This window comes from Protopterus annectens, chromosome 6.part0 (genome assembly GCF_019279795.1).
Source record: "Protopterus annectens isolate FY-2018-M chromosome 6.part0, PAN1.0, whole genome shotgun sequence".
In the NCBI taxonomy this organism is placed as follows: Eukaryota; Metazoa; Chordata; order Ceratodontiformes; family Protopteridae; genus Protopterus; species Protopterus annectens.
The window spans coordinates 875,188,890-875,203,901 of NC_056737.1; the positions used below are offsets into that span (position 1 = coordinate 875,188,890).

Here is a 15,012-nt window from a genome sequence, read left to right on the forward strand (position 1 = left end):
ACGTCAGCCCTGGAGTGACAGCAGCAGGAGCAGAAATACTAAGTCTCTGGTATTCGGGCCGACTGAGGGCTAAATGCAGGCAGATAACCCAAATGTGAGGACTGCAACAGTGAAACATGAAGAACAGCCACCAAAGATGTGGATGGGCCTGCATTAAAGGCCTCAAAAACAAAGGACAGTACCAGTGCCTTATGAATCTAAGCAGTCAGTTCTGGCATAAGGGAAGGAAGCAGGGTAGTTTGATCCATGGCCCTGGCACTAAAGAGTGTAATGCAGGAAAACCAGGGGACAGAGCAAAGTACACCCCAGAACAATTAAAGGACCTGAGGAGGAAGAAATGATTCCCAAGTCCAACTATACCTGAATAAAGAACACATCAGCTGCTCCAAGTCCCAACTAAACACAGATCTGGAGGAAGCTGTAGAAGACAGCTAGTCTCAGACCTGGATGGGAGACTCATGGATCTGGGAAGTTGATGGTTCTGGAGAAAACTGCGCTGGGAAGGAATGGAGACAGAGTCCGACTGAGGAGGGGAGGAGGTACTGAGAGGAAGAGGATAGGTATTCTAAGGGTTGGGGACCCTGATCACTGAAGTCCAGAACAGTTGCCTCTGGTGATCAGTGCTGATGTGGCACAGAAGGAACAGGTTTAGTCAGAGCAAGAGGAGCAGAAAGTCAGTGGGTCTTCAGATCCTACCAATCCAAAATTGGGGGAACGTTTACTATCACTCTCTGACCTCAGAACATCCCTTGCTAGATTACTTTTGGCCTTTATCCTTCTCATTCCCTCATCTGTTTTTCTGGCTTTCTTGAAGGAGAAGTGGCCAGCAGAAGCCATCCCTTTCATTAACGATTTGACTGGTTTGTCAGTCAGGGCTCTGGAACTCAAAATAGCACAGGTATGGCATTTCATATTCAGGAGTCTGGCATCCAGACCGTAGATACACCTATCATGTCTGTCTTTGTGGGGGTAACTTGTGCCCACAATCAACAATTCTTGAAACATGCAGTAGGAGATTTTCCTTCAGTTATGATAAACAACCAACTAGACCAACAAACAAAGCAAGGTATACAAAACATCCTAATCATTACTATACAAGGCAACACACCAATAAGAGTTTTAAAGTAATAACCAGAATTTAAGAAAGGAATAGTAAGAGGGGCCACTACAAGAAACTAACCTCCACTAACCTAAAACACATCACACAACAGTCTAGCAAATAACTTGTAGTTGAAACAAACTATAAACTAAGTAGAAGAGGAAAAAAAATGGAAAAAATGCACTTGCTATGCAATTTTTTCCAGACCATTTCTGATAGTGAAGGTGGCAAGACCTGAGGGGATATAGGGCAAGCCATTACGAAGAGGTACAGCCCCAAGGCTGACAGTTCCAGCTTTGGCCAAGAGCCAGATCTGATATACCAACAGGTTTAGATGGATGGAATAAGATATCAGAACCGAAGACTTTTTGCTATACCAGAGAAATTGGAGGTTGATGACTATGAAAATCATCAGCAGCTGGACTGGTGTTCCACAGCAGGATTAACAGAGGGCACAGTTTTTGTCCTCCAAATCTGGCCATCTGAAAGTAGTCAAGACCTATATTAGTAAAGATGTGATTATACCAACAGAAAGCTACCAATGAAAACAGTAGTAGAAGAGGCAATCGGGGTGATGTAGAGGCACAGGTATGAAATTCAAGTTACTATGTTCCAACATCTTCAGAATCTCTCTCCTGGACTATAAAGTAATTTGCTGATACAGAACAGGCTACAAGGGGGAACTTACTCCAAAATGTGAGGCAAGCTGAAGGAAACTCTCTTACTGACAGACGGTTGATCAATGAAGTCCCCAGAGATGCTCTGCCAGGTGAAACATTTTTCACTGTTCCAAAGAAAGGCTTGAAAACAGTAAAGTCTAAAGAACACTCAGCAGTACCTTAACACTCAGCAGTACCTTGAGCTCAAACCACAAACAATACTAGGAGAAAGATGATCAGTAGTAAGTCCAACAACCAGAAAAGTAATGAGGGAAAAGTGGGACAACTATAAAGCATTAATCCCACTAGATGTAGTTTAAAAAACATGCAAATTGCCTACGTACAACAGGTTAATGAAGACAAAGTCTGTAGACAAACTGTAAAGGTTAACCTACATTATATGCCACTAAATGTTTAGAAAGTCACTTGGACTGCAGAACTGATAAGTAAAAATGTGTTCTAGTATATTTGCATAAAGTTTTCTAACATGCATATTGCATGATATTTTATTAGGAGTAAATATGAAGTAGGGCCAGTAACTGCTGAATGAGTTAGTGATATTACTCCATTTCTTAGTAACAAGGCTTTACACAGCAAAAAGTATAGAAAACAAGTTAATGTGATCTCGGCTAATGGGGGGGGGGGGTTAAATATGCACTGATCATATAAAATTAAAAAATACCCCAGATATCCACTTTTTGTAAATGCCTGGATCTAGCCAAGTAAAAACACAATGGTAAAAGACTTCAACCAGTCTATACAGTTAGACAATGTTATAAGTGACCTCTTCTGTGGAACAGCAATGTACAATGCAGTTAACTTAAAGGGGCACTGGCAAGTAGCTCAGAGAAAGTAAAGTGAAGAAATACATGAGGTTTATATCTGAGAGAAGCAAATATTTAAACTGCCTCCAAGAAACCTTAGTGTGCATTACAGTGCAACGATTCACAACTTAATTTACAATTAGGTCACACTACATTTTAAAGATAAAATGTTTAATAAAAAGCACACATGCTGTTTCCACATTTGTGAAGGGAACAGAGTTAAGATCGAATAGCAGTCCAACTGGAAAGCAGAGGCTCTAGCCTGTGCATTAGTTCTGAATAACTTTGAAACAGTTAATACCTGTAGTTGTAATCATCAACTTGGGTAAAATGCTGCTACTGAGGTGCAAACATCCTATTTGGAAAGTTTATAAAATTAAGCTTGCTTGCTGCAAGTTTAAAGGGAAAGGAGGTTGAACTTTTTTTTAAGCTAGTTTGACTGTGCTCACTGAAGTAAAAAAAAAGTCTTAAGATGTGACTAACAGAAATAAGCAGCAATACAGGATCAGCCTACAATTATTAGTGTGCATGTCAGCTGCAAGATGCAAACTGTCAAAAGAACCATTACATGTAACAAGTGGAAGTTATAACATCACAACATGTGCTCTGTCAATAACAAGGAATATAAACGGTCTTACATGTATACACAAGGTACAGTGTGTTTTCTCTCACCAAGTACAGGGTGCAAATAATAGGTTAGATGAAAAGCATTTGGATACAAGTGAGCAAATTAAGGGTCTATGTCAGGGACATTCCTTGGAATATGAAGGACAATGGAAAAAAAGGGTAACAGTGATTACCAGAGGGGACCCAGAAGTGGTAGAATAAAGTAATGGTAGATTTGTAACATCAAGCAATACCGGAAGGGAGGATATGTTGGCATGTATTTATACTGCTGTTACAGACCTTAAGAAATATGGTAGAAACGCTTTTGGCACACATTTATGGCAGGGACTAGAAAGTGATCTGCTACAGTGAGATGTACCAGGGAACCAAGTAAAGGAAAAAAAAAGTAGATTTCTGAAGAAATGAGAAAATTCAACATGGATTATGTAAATTAGCAAGAACTAAATTTACATATTCCCCAAAACACAACCTTTGAAGACTGGATAGCAATTATACTTTACAGGGGCATGAGTATTTAATTGGGAGCTCAGAAATCCATCCCACATCTACACCAGATCATGCATCAGTTAAAAAAAAAAAAAAAAAAAATCTATATGATGCAAGGTGAGGGTGCTGAAGTGAGACAGAGGAACTTTGCATGTTAAAAAGCAGCAGACTTAAGGAATGGATAGTGGATAGGTTTCCAACTATTACCGAAGATTTACATTTCAGCTGGGTAGCAAGAGTGTGGGATTTACTGAAAACTGACTTTAAAACCACAGAAGAAATAGGACATAGACATGCAAAACAGAATTCTTTAGAGGGGCTGATAAGTTAGTTTTGTAGAAAGCAAGAAATAAATGCAGAGTGACAAAAGAAAATATTTTTCAGCAATATGCACGATTTTATAAAGCTTACTGGAAAATATTTTGATAATTCTAGAGTGCAAAAGCATTTATACAACAGAAAAAGCTGACGAAAAACTAAGGCAACCTAATAACCAAAGATCCTACAGAGGTATTAAGGACATACTGAAAGCTTTATAAAATTCTGAACAATGCAAAGGAATGGGGGGAGTGGAAATACTTATGAAAGACAACTATGCCAAGGTTAGATTCAACAGGTAATACCATGACAAAATATTAAACTAAATGGACTTAAAAAAATCAAGCAAAGACACTAATGCCATTAAGCTTTGTGCGACATACAGGGTCATTTTCACATGTATAAAAAGATGTTAATCAACACTGTTGCATTTAAAATCTGTTGCTTTTACCATGGTTAGGCTGCAACATGCAAGGTGCACATTTGAAAGCTGGATTAATGTGCATTAAAATCAAGTAATAGTCTTTCAAATCTGATTTATAATGGTAAAATTAATATTCCACTCGATTCCATTTTTCAATTAGAACTAATTAACATTCAGCACATCACCAGGTTGGCAGAAACAGATGGATTCCTTTATTTGTAAAGGACAAGAACAATTTAAACATCAACAAAATATTAAACATTTTACACCAGCAGGTATGGTAATACATAGAAATGCAAGAATCAAGTACCAAAGCCAGATGGGATGGCAAAAGCTCTTCAGGTGCTTAGTTAGATAAAACTTGACGAGTGACAGCAAGTTTTACAATGGAATATGACAAACTGGAGAATCCTTTCCCCAAAGGGGTCAGGAACACATTCCACCCAATTGTTAAGGTTTGCAGAAAGATTCTATACTACTATGCATCAGTACAATTATAATCTAAAACTGCGTTTTTTTTTTTTTTGGACAACATATTTCCCTACGGACCCTTAAAACTGCATCTTAACATGTAGTGGAAAGTATTAACATAGAATAATCTAATAGTCATTTCCTGTTGATGGTTGGTAGGGGGCTGTAAAACAGGTTAGAAAAGGGGTGTTGCCTTTAAGATATACTACTGTGTTGACCCTGAAAGCAGCCATGGCTGTTCTTTAGAACTATTCTGAGAAGCAAGTCCATGACTAGCATTTAACTGCCAAAATAGGTCATGACAGTTGACAAGTACAGTTGTGTGCACTTATAACTGTAGATGTTAAAAAGAGTGCATTCACTGTTGCAGTCACTACATTTGGGGTTATCCGCTTGCAGGTAGCCCTCAGTCGGCCTGATTAACAAAGTCCTGGGTCCCACGTCTGTTGCTGTCCCTTCTTCCCAAGACGTCATGCAGCCAACGCAGTTACATCAGTTTTTCTTGCCCCAGATGTCAGGTGCTCCCCTAATGGGAAGCAATTAAAATATAAAAGTACAAAGATATACCTCCAACAAAAAAGCAAATACACCAAAAAGCTTTTAAGCATAGTAAAGGAAAGTCGAGGTATAACCAAAAGAAGTTAGGGGGCTGGAGGGAGGGTAACCAGGACTGCAACAGTAAATACACTCTAACATTTACATTTATGGTAAGTGTACACAACTGTACTATGTTCTTAGTGTTTCATTGTTGCAGTCATTACATTTGGGTAGATTCCCAAAACTATGGTTGGGAGGAGGAATTTAAATAGCATTAGGACCAGCTATAAGACCCTGCAAGACTGCAGTGGCAAAGCCAGTTCTGGATTTAGAGAAAATTGGCAAATGATAACGCTTGGTGAAGGTATGTACAGAACTCCAGGTAGCAGCTTCTAGGATGTCCCTGGTAGGCACACCTCTGAGAAAGGCTATAGAGGTAGATGCAGCCCTGGTGGATTGAGGTCTGATACCCTGGGGGGACAGGTTTTAAATGACGCTTATAGCAGAAATTAATGCAATGGCCTATCCATTTAGAAAATGGTTTGCTTTCAAATAGCCTTCCCCTCTGCCCCTCCAGCAAATGCCACCAGCAGTTGTTCAGATTTCCTTTGAGGTTTAACCCTGTCCAAGCAGAATCCAAATTGTCTGTGCACATCTAAGGAATGCAGTACACGTTCCCCTTTGTTCTGTGGATTGGGAAAGAAGGTTAGCAAATGAATGGACCGTATAAAAGGCACACTGGATACTACCTTGGGCATGAAGGATGGACTGCTTCCGAGGGACACCCTGTCCGCATGAAAGATGAAAGGCTCCACTACCATAAGGGCCTGTAATTTAGATACCCTTCTAGCTGAAGTGATTGCTAAAAGGAAAGCAGTTTTCCAAGAAAAAAATTTTAAGTCCGCAGTAGCAGCTAGCTCGAAAGGAGGTAGAGTTTCTCCAAAAAAAAAAGTTAGTCCTAGGCTGGGGTTGGAGCTCTTCTGGGTGGTCTCAAATTTCTGGCCCCTCTAAGGAACTGCTTGAGCAGTGGATGAGAGAAGAGGGGAGGTTCTGTGTTAAGAGATGAAATGGCTGAAGCGTGGATTTTAATGGAGGGGGAAAAAAAAAAAAAAAAAAGACAGGCCCTTGTGAAGCATCTCAGTTAAGTATTGTAAAATCGGAGGTAAATTGGGCGCTGCTGTGCTCATCCCTTGAGATGGATTCCACGCACAGAATCTTTTCCATTTTTCAGCATAATATTTTCTAGTACTAGGCCTCCTTGCCTCTAAAATGATATCCATCACAGGTTTACTGAGGGATGGTAAAGGAGAGATTAGGTAATTAGCCAGGCTGCAAGGTTCAGTGTTAGAATCTGAGGGTGCAGAATCTGGTTCTCCTGCTGGGACAACAGGGAAGGAAGTCTGAGGTAGGTGCCATGGGGAGAGCCGTGACATTACGCAGGAGGGGGTACCAGTGTTGGCATGGCCAGTCTGGAGCAATCAAAATAATCCTTGGTTTGTCCTGTATGACCTTTAGTAGTACTTTGGAGAGCAGAGGCAGAGGGGGGAAGGCATAGACAGATAGGTTTTTCCAGCTCTAGGACACAGCATCCACTTTTCAGGCTTGTTTGTGGGGAGTCCTTGTGCAAAATTTGTCCAACTGGTAGTTCTGGGGAGAGGCAAATAGGTCTATATCTGCGCTCCCCCATTTGCTTGTCAACTTGTTGAAAATCCTTTGTTCCAGTTTCCACTCGTGTGGGTCCATGAGGTTTCTGCTTAGTCCATCTGCCAGTGTATTTAATTTCCTGGCAGGAATTGAACTTGAATGTGCACTTGGTAGCTCAAGCCTGTGTTCCACAATGCCATGGCTAGTCTGCAGAGGGGGTAAGAATGTGTAACCCCCCCCCCGCTTGTTTATGTACCACACAACAGTGGTGTTGTCCGCCTTTACCATTAATCATCCTGGAAGAATGTGGTCCATGAAGGCTGTCTGAGCATTCTGTACAGCTAACATTTTTTTTGATATGCAGGTGGATTTGACTTGGGTTCCATTTGCCCTGAATGCACTTCCCTGCCAGGTGAGCCCCCCATGCATAGTCTGATGCGTCTGTTAGGGTTTGGGCAGCAGGGGGTGGTGTGAAAGGTATTCCCCTGTTTTGATGGCAGGCCTCTGCCCACCAAAGGAACTCTAGGCGTAGGCAAGGTATGATGGGGATCATTGCTTCTAGAGCCTGAGAATGTTGACACCATAGGCATTTTAGATACCACTGCAGTTTCCTCATATGCAGCCTTACATATGGAATTAGAAGAATGCAGGAGGCAATGAACCACTATTTAAAACCAGTTTGTCCTGGTAATGAGCTCCCAGTTCTTTGCATGAACAGCAATCTTACCCCCCAGAGGGGCAGTCAGTTAAGTGCCTGGAAATTTTAAAAGGAAGTCATTGAGAGAGTCAGTTTACCATGTGGGGGGTCTTATTACTCCCAGATTTGGAGGCCCCCCACTGCTTAGTCCTGTACGTCCCCTGGGACTGAAACTTGGGGTTTCTGCTGTGTTTGAGTTTGGCTTGAGAAGACCTGGAAGGGGCTGGAAAGGACCAATTTTTAGAGGGTCAGTGCCTACTAAATCTAGGAGGCTGAACTTGTAAGAAATCTAACAGTTTGCGTAGATTTAGCTTCATCTTCCATCTTTTTAAGAACTTCCTCAGCCTTGTTGCCAAACAGGCGGTCCTGATTTAAGGGAGCATCCAACAATTTAGCTTTAACATGATCAGGTAAAGATTGCTCCTTAAGCAAAGCATGCCTTCTGAGCACAGACCCAGTAAAAGCAGCCCTGCAAGAGGCCTCTAAATCAAAACCATATTGCAAAGTAGGTTTTCCAACCTGTTCAGCAGAATGCATTAAATCCTGTAATTCTTTATTTTCACACAGTCAGGAATCATCTTCTCTTTAAGCAATACAGTAACATGTTACTGATATTTTAACATAAGAAACTGACAGTTTAAAGCCCTAATGGCCAAGGTTGCAGAAGTGTAAACCTTTTTACCCAATCTATCCAGTGCCCTGGAGTCTATCAGAAGAGGTAGGATTTTTAGCAGTAGAAGCCTTAATGCCCTTGGGCCCCTGAGAAATGGTCTCTGGATCCACAATTGGATTTTTTAAAAAGGAACTTGAGACTCAAGGACCCTGTAGTATCTTGTCAGGTTTTCTGGGGGCAGGAGGCAAGGAATCGGGGGCCAAACTAGATTCCGAAAAAGCATCAACAACAATGTCTAGTACAGGAGACATAGCTAAAGGCCTATGCTGAAGCAGGAGTAAGAAATCCCTGAGCCGCTTTTTTAAAATCAGAAAAATCCTGGCTTTCCCAGTGGAAATGCTCCCTTAGAGTTTGTAAGGTTTCACCAAAAGTAAAATCCTCTGGAGGGGAGGCAGAGGGAATAGAGTCCTCTGCATTAGAATCCTCATAAGTAGCAAAGGGCAAATCCAGATCAGAAGAATCAGAAAAAACAGAATCCTGGTCAGATGACTCAAACAACTTCAGTCCTAGGCATCTTAAGGGGGATGGGGGGTTGGCTACCCCTGATTAGAGTAATTAGATCTTCAGCCATTCTTATTTGTTTTTTTAGGCATAGAGGCCTGGGCGTCTTTTTTTTTAGGCATGGTTCGAGATTTAACCTAAGAGAAGGAGGCGTCTGTTTAATATGCAAGTCCGTAGGCCTGAATACACCCTCAGAAGCTGGTGCCTGCACAGCGGCTCCGAAACCATCCAAGGTAGACACATCCGCGGATTCCATAGTTGAAGCATCTTACGGCATACTTACTCCAAATGGGTCTCAGAGGCCTGCGAATCAGATGTAGCGGGCATCAGGGGCTGCGAAAGCACCTCACTGAGCTCAAGCAAACTGGCGACTGACTTAGAAGCGTCGGTGGCAGTTTTGGACCTTGGTGGCCTCTTATCTTTATCCTTGCATTTTTTCGGAATCCCGGTAGTCGGATGGTTAACAGATGACATTTCTGGATAATTAAACAGAGAACAAAAATATTTAGAGGCGAAAATATACAGACTGGTAGTGCGCTGATTAAATAAAGCACAAAACCGACAGCAAGGTACGTAGTGGTCAGGGTCTAGGCAAGGAATACAGTACGAATGAAAGTCTTTATGAGGTATTTGCTTTCCACAAGTAATGCAGTTAACTTTTACTGACATCGGTAAGGAGCAAGAAAGTTTCCCCCAACGGGGTACTTAGCTTTAGTTGAAGACTTCGGTTCTGAAATTCTAAAACGAAAATTTCAGGAGTCAGATGACCAGCACTTGCGAACTGCTTCTGCTTCGGGCACCGCACGGCAAAACTGGGAAAATGGCACTGACTGCATGTTTTATACCCCTGACGACCTGACATCATGGAAGAAGGGACAGCAACTGACGCAGGACCCAAGACTTTGTTAATCAGGCCAACTGAGGGCTACCTGCAAGCAGATGACTGCAACAGTGAAACACTAAGAGCATCTGGTCTAAAAGGTTCAAAGAATCTAGAATGACTTTATGAAACTACTTTAAGCAGGATAAACGGAGCTACTCCGTAGTTCCCTCTAACTTTACTAGTGTCTGACAAATGGAAACTCACAAGATAACTGCAAGATAAGTGTAAGATTTGGTCCTGGTGTCAGTGGAATTAATGGCTTTTATTCTCAAAATGACTTGGACTCTCATTTTTATGAGGCTAAGTGACTGCTTGCAGCACCCGGAAAAGAGGAAGGTAACCGAGGGGTTTAGCAAGGTGGCCTCCTGCTTGTTATTCTGATGGCTAGGCTGTTCTATGACATTTAACTACACACCGACTATGACCAAAGGTGGAAATGGGGGAATTGCTGTACGATAATTGTGAATGCGGATGAGAACGCTAATTTAACGAACAGCTGTATTGCTTACTGGCACAAACACCAATGCAAAATAACATTCTGAAATAAAGGAAGGTGGGGTACCTGCATAATGATTTACAGGTATATGTTAAGGTTACATTTGATTTGAATTAGAAAAGCAAAAACTCCTAGAATGGTTTGAATACAGTTATATGATTTGATTAAAAAGTTAAGCTTTCATCCCCATTTCATAAAACTTATGGGGATTTTGCTGAAAAACTGCAGAAAGTACAACTGTACAAGTTGACTTGCTTTGAACATCTGTTACATTAACGCTGCTGCAGTAGACTCTAGCTATATGCATTACATCTGGTAAAGAATAAAACAAGACAGACTTGCATTGTTCGGGGGGGGGGGGGGACTCTCTTTGCAAAACCTCTGCCATTTATCTTCAAGCATTTAACAGTAGCTTGCTGTGTTTACTTTGTTTAAAAAAAAAAGTTGCAGGAGTAACATTAAACTCCTTGGTAAACTTAGAGAAGGAAGGCTGAAAAATATTGGAAATACCTTCAGTTTCCTCAAACTGACCTCTACAGCAGATATTCCAAAAAAATAAACTGACAATTTAACAGCTTCCGGAAAGTTTCAAGTACACAACCACGCAAACCTCCTTATGAAAGTTCTACTGGCAGCAGGCCTAAAAGTGGCATCAGCAGAATCATGAGCACATTTCTAACAATTCTTGTGCTCAAGAGGCAAGCATAAACTAACATGTTTAGAATTCCCCTGTCAAAGTATGTATGTGGCAGAAGAAAACACCTTTTCCCCCAAAATCACAAGCCTCCCCCCCCCTTGTCAGGTGAGGGACTGGTGTTAAACACATGTTTAGCAGCAGATGGTTTCACTACAGCAATAGCTGCTGGTCTGAGCTTGGTTAGTATACACAAACTTATAAGACAAAGGAGCTTCACACAATCTGCTTTCTTGTGGACAGCATGCTGTCAGGCAAGTTACAGACTGTGCCAAACATACTCCAATGCTAAAAATACATGAGGAATTGGAGTAGGTTAAGGAAAAGCCAGTTGCAATAAATCATACTTTCTTCGTGACTGTGGAATGCCGTTATATCCAAAGTAAAACAATCAATTCATTCTGGATATAGTTTCAGAAAGAGAAAATCCTTCAAAGCAACTGGCCTGAAGCATACTCTCAAAGTAAATCAAGCAGAATCTTAGGCAGTAAGGTCCCGTTCAGTTAAAAAAAAAAAAAAAAAAAAAAATCACAAAAAACAAAGCATAAAAGGCCAGAACCAAACATGACTTACAGATAATAAATTATATTACTGATCGATTACTGTTAGAAGGGCATGTGTTTTCCTGTTAAAATGTCCGATTAAGTGCCTATTGTAAAGCATGAAAGCACTTACCATTTTTAAGTCTGTTTTCAAGTTCATTTATTAAAGCTTTGAAACCTTAGAAGTCGTGTTTGGTCCTGGACTTGTATGCTTTGCTTTTTTGAGGCATAACCTCCTCAGAATATGAATCAGAAACCAAAGAGAAAATAGAATCGGTCCACTTCACAATCAACTTGTGGTTCAAATTCATGAACCTTCAGAAAGCTGAGCAGTTTTTTTTTTTTTTTGTTTTGTTTCTTACCCAGAAAAAAAAAAACAAACTGACAGGGTCAAGGGCCTGAACTACCTGAGCAAAGCCCAATTAATCATTCCTATACAAAGGCAGGAGCCAATTTATGTTCAGAGTTGCTTCTGACAAAGCCAGGGAGTTGTTACGGTTAGGCTTGTATAGGCCCCAGGGCAGATAGCGTAGTACCAGCTTATGAACCCTCACACCACACACAGCTGTGGTACTGAACCCAACACTAGGGATCTGGAAGTAAAAGGCGACAAGTGGTCCGATACCTGCCCATGTCTGAGGGTACTAGAATATAAGCTGTATGTTGAGGCATATTTTGTAATCAGTATGAATTTCAGGTGTATAACACAAAGATGTTTTTTTTTTGGGGGGGGGGGGGATAACAGTCTCTCAAGTCCATCAAGTCACAGGACAAAATTCTAACCATAACAATATTGGTTGCATGGTCAGCTTAATAAAACTAATGGACTAAACCCACTATTCTCTCTTACAACAGCAAGGAGACCATTTCTACAGTGATATTACTCTGAATAATGCACTAAGCAAAAGGACAGCAACTTCAGTAATCTAACAAAAGGCACCAATACATTTGCCAAAGGACCCCAAAATTAATAAAGACTAAAATCACACAATAAAAGAAACCGTATAAAAAAAAAGTCTCAGACAAGGAATTAAGCATTAACTTAATTCCTGTCAGAAACTTTATAAACAAGAGAGCCAAAATCTTGAAAGAACACAAGTCAAATTAAACAATTCACTCATACGATTGTCTAAAGCGCGTTTTGGAACATCAGAAACTAAGATAAGAAACCAGTGTGCACACTTGCACAACATAGTCTGACCAATGGGTGAAATCACCAGTTCATAAGCTGCTGACACAAGTACAACATCCTCCCTCAAACCATACCACTTAGACTAGTGCATTCTCAATATCTACAACCACACAGCTTGTGAGAAGCTAGAAATATTAACAGTATTAAATCAAAAAGTGCATGCGTAAAGACACAGCAGATATTTTTGCCGAATTACACCAATATCATCCTATATAACAGAGAACTCTCAGGAGTAGAGAGAAGCACAACGCAAGTGCATGGAAATCCTGGATATAATTATCATGCAAGAGAGAAGCACAACGCAAGTGCATGGAAATCCTGGATATAATTATCATGCAAGAGCCAACAGAACTATACAAACCATACAGTTAGGGCTGTAAAGAAAGGCAGATGAATATTTTGTTAAATCCCTCAGCCTCTTCTCCCAGGGTCAAAAGACATGCATTGGGCAGTTACCTTCAGCCTCTGCTTCAAGAATACAGATAAGGTATTCAGAATTAAATCATCCTTAAGCAGAGTAAAATATTTTTACAAGGTCCCAATACAGACAAAGACAGCACCTGCAGCCATACTGACATTACTAGTGGTCCACCACATGACAGCTCAAGTGGTGTAGTGGTACATTGCTCTGAATATAGTGTACAGGGTCCTGGGTTTGAGTCTTGATAGTGCTAATCATTTATACTGCGGTGGTGGTGCTGCGGTAGCGTTGTCGCCTCACAGACGTTGCACATTAAGATTCTCAGAGCGTCTTCTGTGCGTAGACATGCGTGAATGGGCATTCCTTCGTTGAAGGTTGTGTGTTAGGCCCGGCAAGCCAGCACGTAAAAATCTACTGCCAATCATTAGCAGACCAGAGTTCTGCTGTGGCGACCCCAAACCGGGAAAAGCCGAAAGACAGTTTAGGTTGGGAGGGTGGCCTAATGGTTAAGGTGTTTGCCTTACAAATACAAGGTACAGGGTTTGAATCTCACAGGGTTCAATTGGCTAGGCTTAAAATGGCTCACAAGGGCAGTTAGCCTAGTACTAATCTATGAACCTAAAATAGTTTTACTCCCATCAGCGCTGCAAGTGGGATCCAAGTGGTAAAAACTCCTACCACAAAAATAGTAATAAACATGTATAAAAAACCCAAATAATAAAAACGGTTTAGACTTACAGAATGCAACATTACGACATCCAGCGCAAGCCGACAGCTTCAGAAATGTAAATTACTAACCCATGAAAATCATGGCAATAAGAGTCCAAGCATAGTAACTTAATTCATGTTATAATAGTATGGGAGCACAGTCCATCAGCCCATGGAGTTCATTTGCTCAAGCTATATTAAACACAGTCATAAGCATTCGAGAGTTACAGATACATTTCACAACTTACATTTTTTTGCACTTTCATACTGTATAAAGTTACCTGTCTGCCTTGCCAGATTCTCTGATATACGACTTGAAGAATGGTGCCACTGCATTACTAATGAAGGAATGCAAAGTTTCATAGGGAGAATCTTCACTGAGGGTAAGGACTCTAAGCTGAGAAGAGATGGTCTTATCTGCATCAAGAACGGGAGTTCTTTTAATAAATGCCAAACTGTGGGGAAAAAAAAAAAGTTGGAGTTTGTGCAAACCAAAGTTAATCAAGCCTAAACATTTAAAACACAGGCTAAACAACTTCTCAAATATAAATGTAAACCGGTAGAATCAATGCAAAAGATCAAGCTAACAATACATAAAAAGTTGATCTGAATCATATACTCCCTATCATTACAAAAATGCAGTCAAGAATGTAAATATTTTTCTAGAACAATTAAGCTACCTGGTAATCCTTTTGCAAGACAAAAAAGTCTGAATTTCTGAACAGGCAAAGGCCCTGGGCATCAGTTCCATAAATAAAAAAGAAATTCTAATGTGAAGACAAACTACATTATTCCTGGACCCTTGTACGTGGAAGGATTTAGCAGTTTTATACTGTATGACCAATGTTAGTGGAGTTTTGTTAACCTGGTGAGAAAGCTGATCCAGACTGCCTTTTCAGTCACAACTCAGGCTCAAAGGCATTAAACCAACCTATGACAAATGCACAAGCAACTTTGTGGGATACAAAGAATAAAGCATTTACACACAATGCATAACAAGACAGGAAACGTGCACGGCTTACGTTTTAAACAAAGCATTTTATGTTTTGGAAACATACTTCATAAACAGACTACATTAACCATATCTGTGCACTGATACAGTAAACATTTTGTACA

General features: G+C 40.7%; 1 protein-coding gene across 1 annotated transcript in view; it reads right to left on the reverse strand.

Annotated features, from left to right (window-relative positions):
- Positions 1 to 15,012, reverse strand: part of DYNC1H1 (dynein cytoplasmic 1 heavy chain 1) — a 3,754,902-nt gene that overhangs the window by 3,674,349 nt on the left and 65,541 nt on the right. Inside the window, exon 3 of the mRNA XM_044073590.1 lies at positions 14,178 to 14,351. Within this exon, the coding sequence (XP_043929525.1) occupies positions 14,178 to 14,351 (174 nt within the window). The remainder of the gene's footprint in view (positions 1 to 14,177; positions 14,352 to 15,012) is intronic.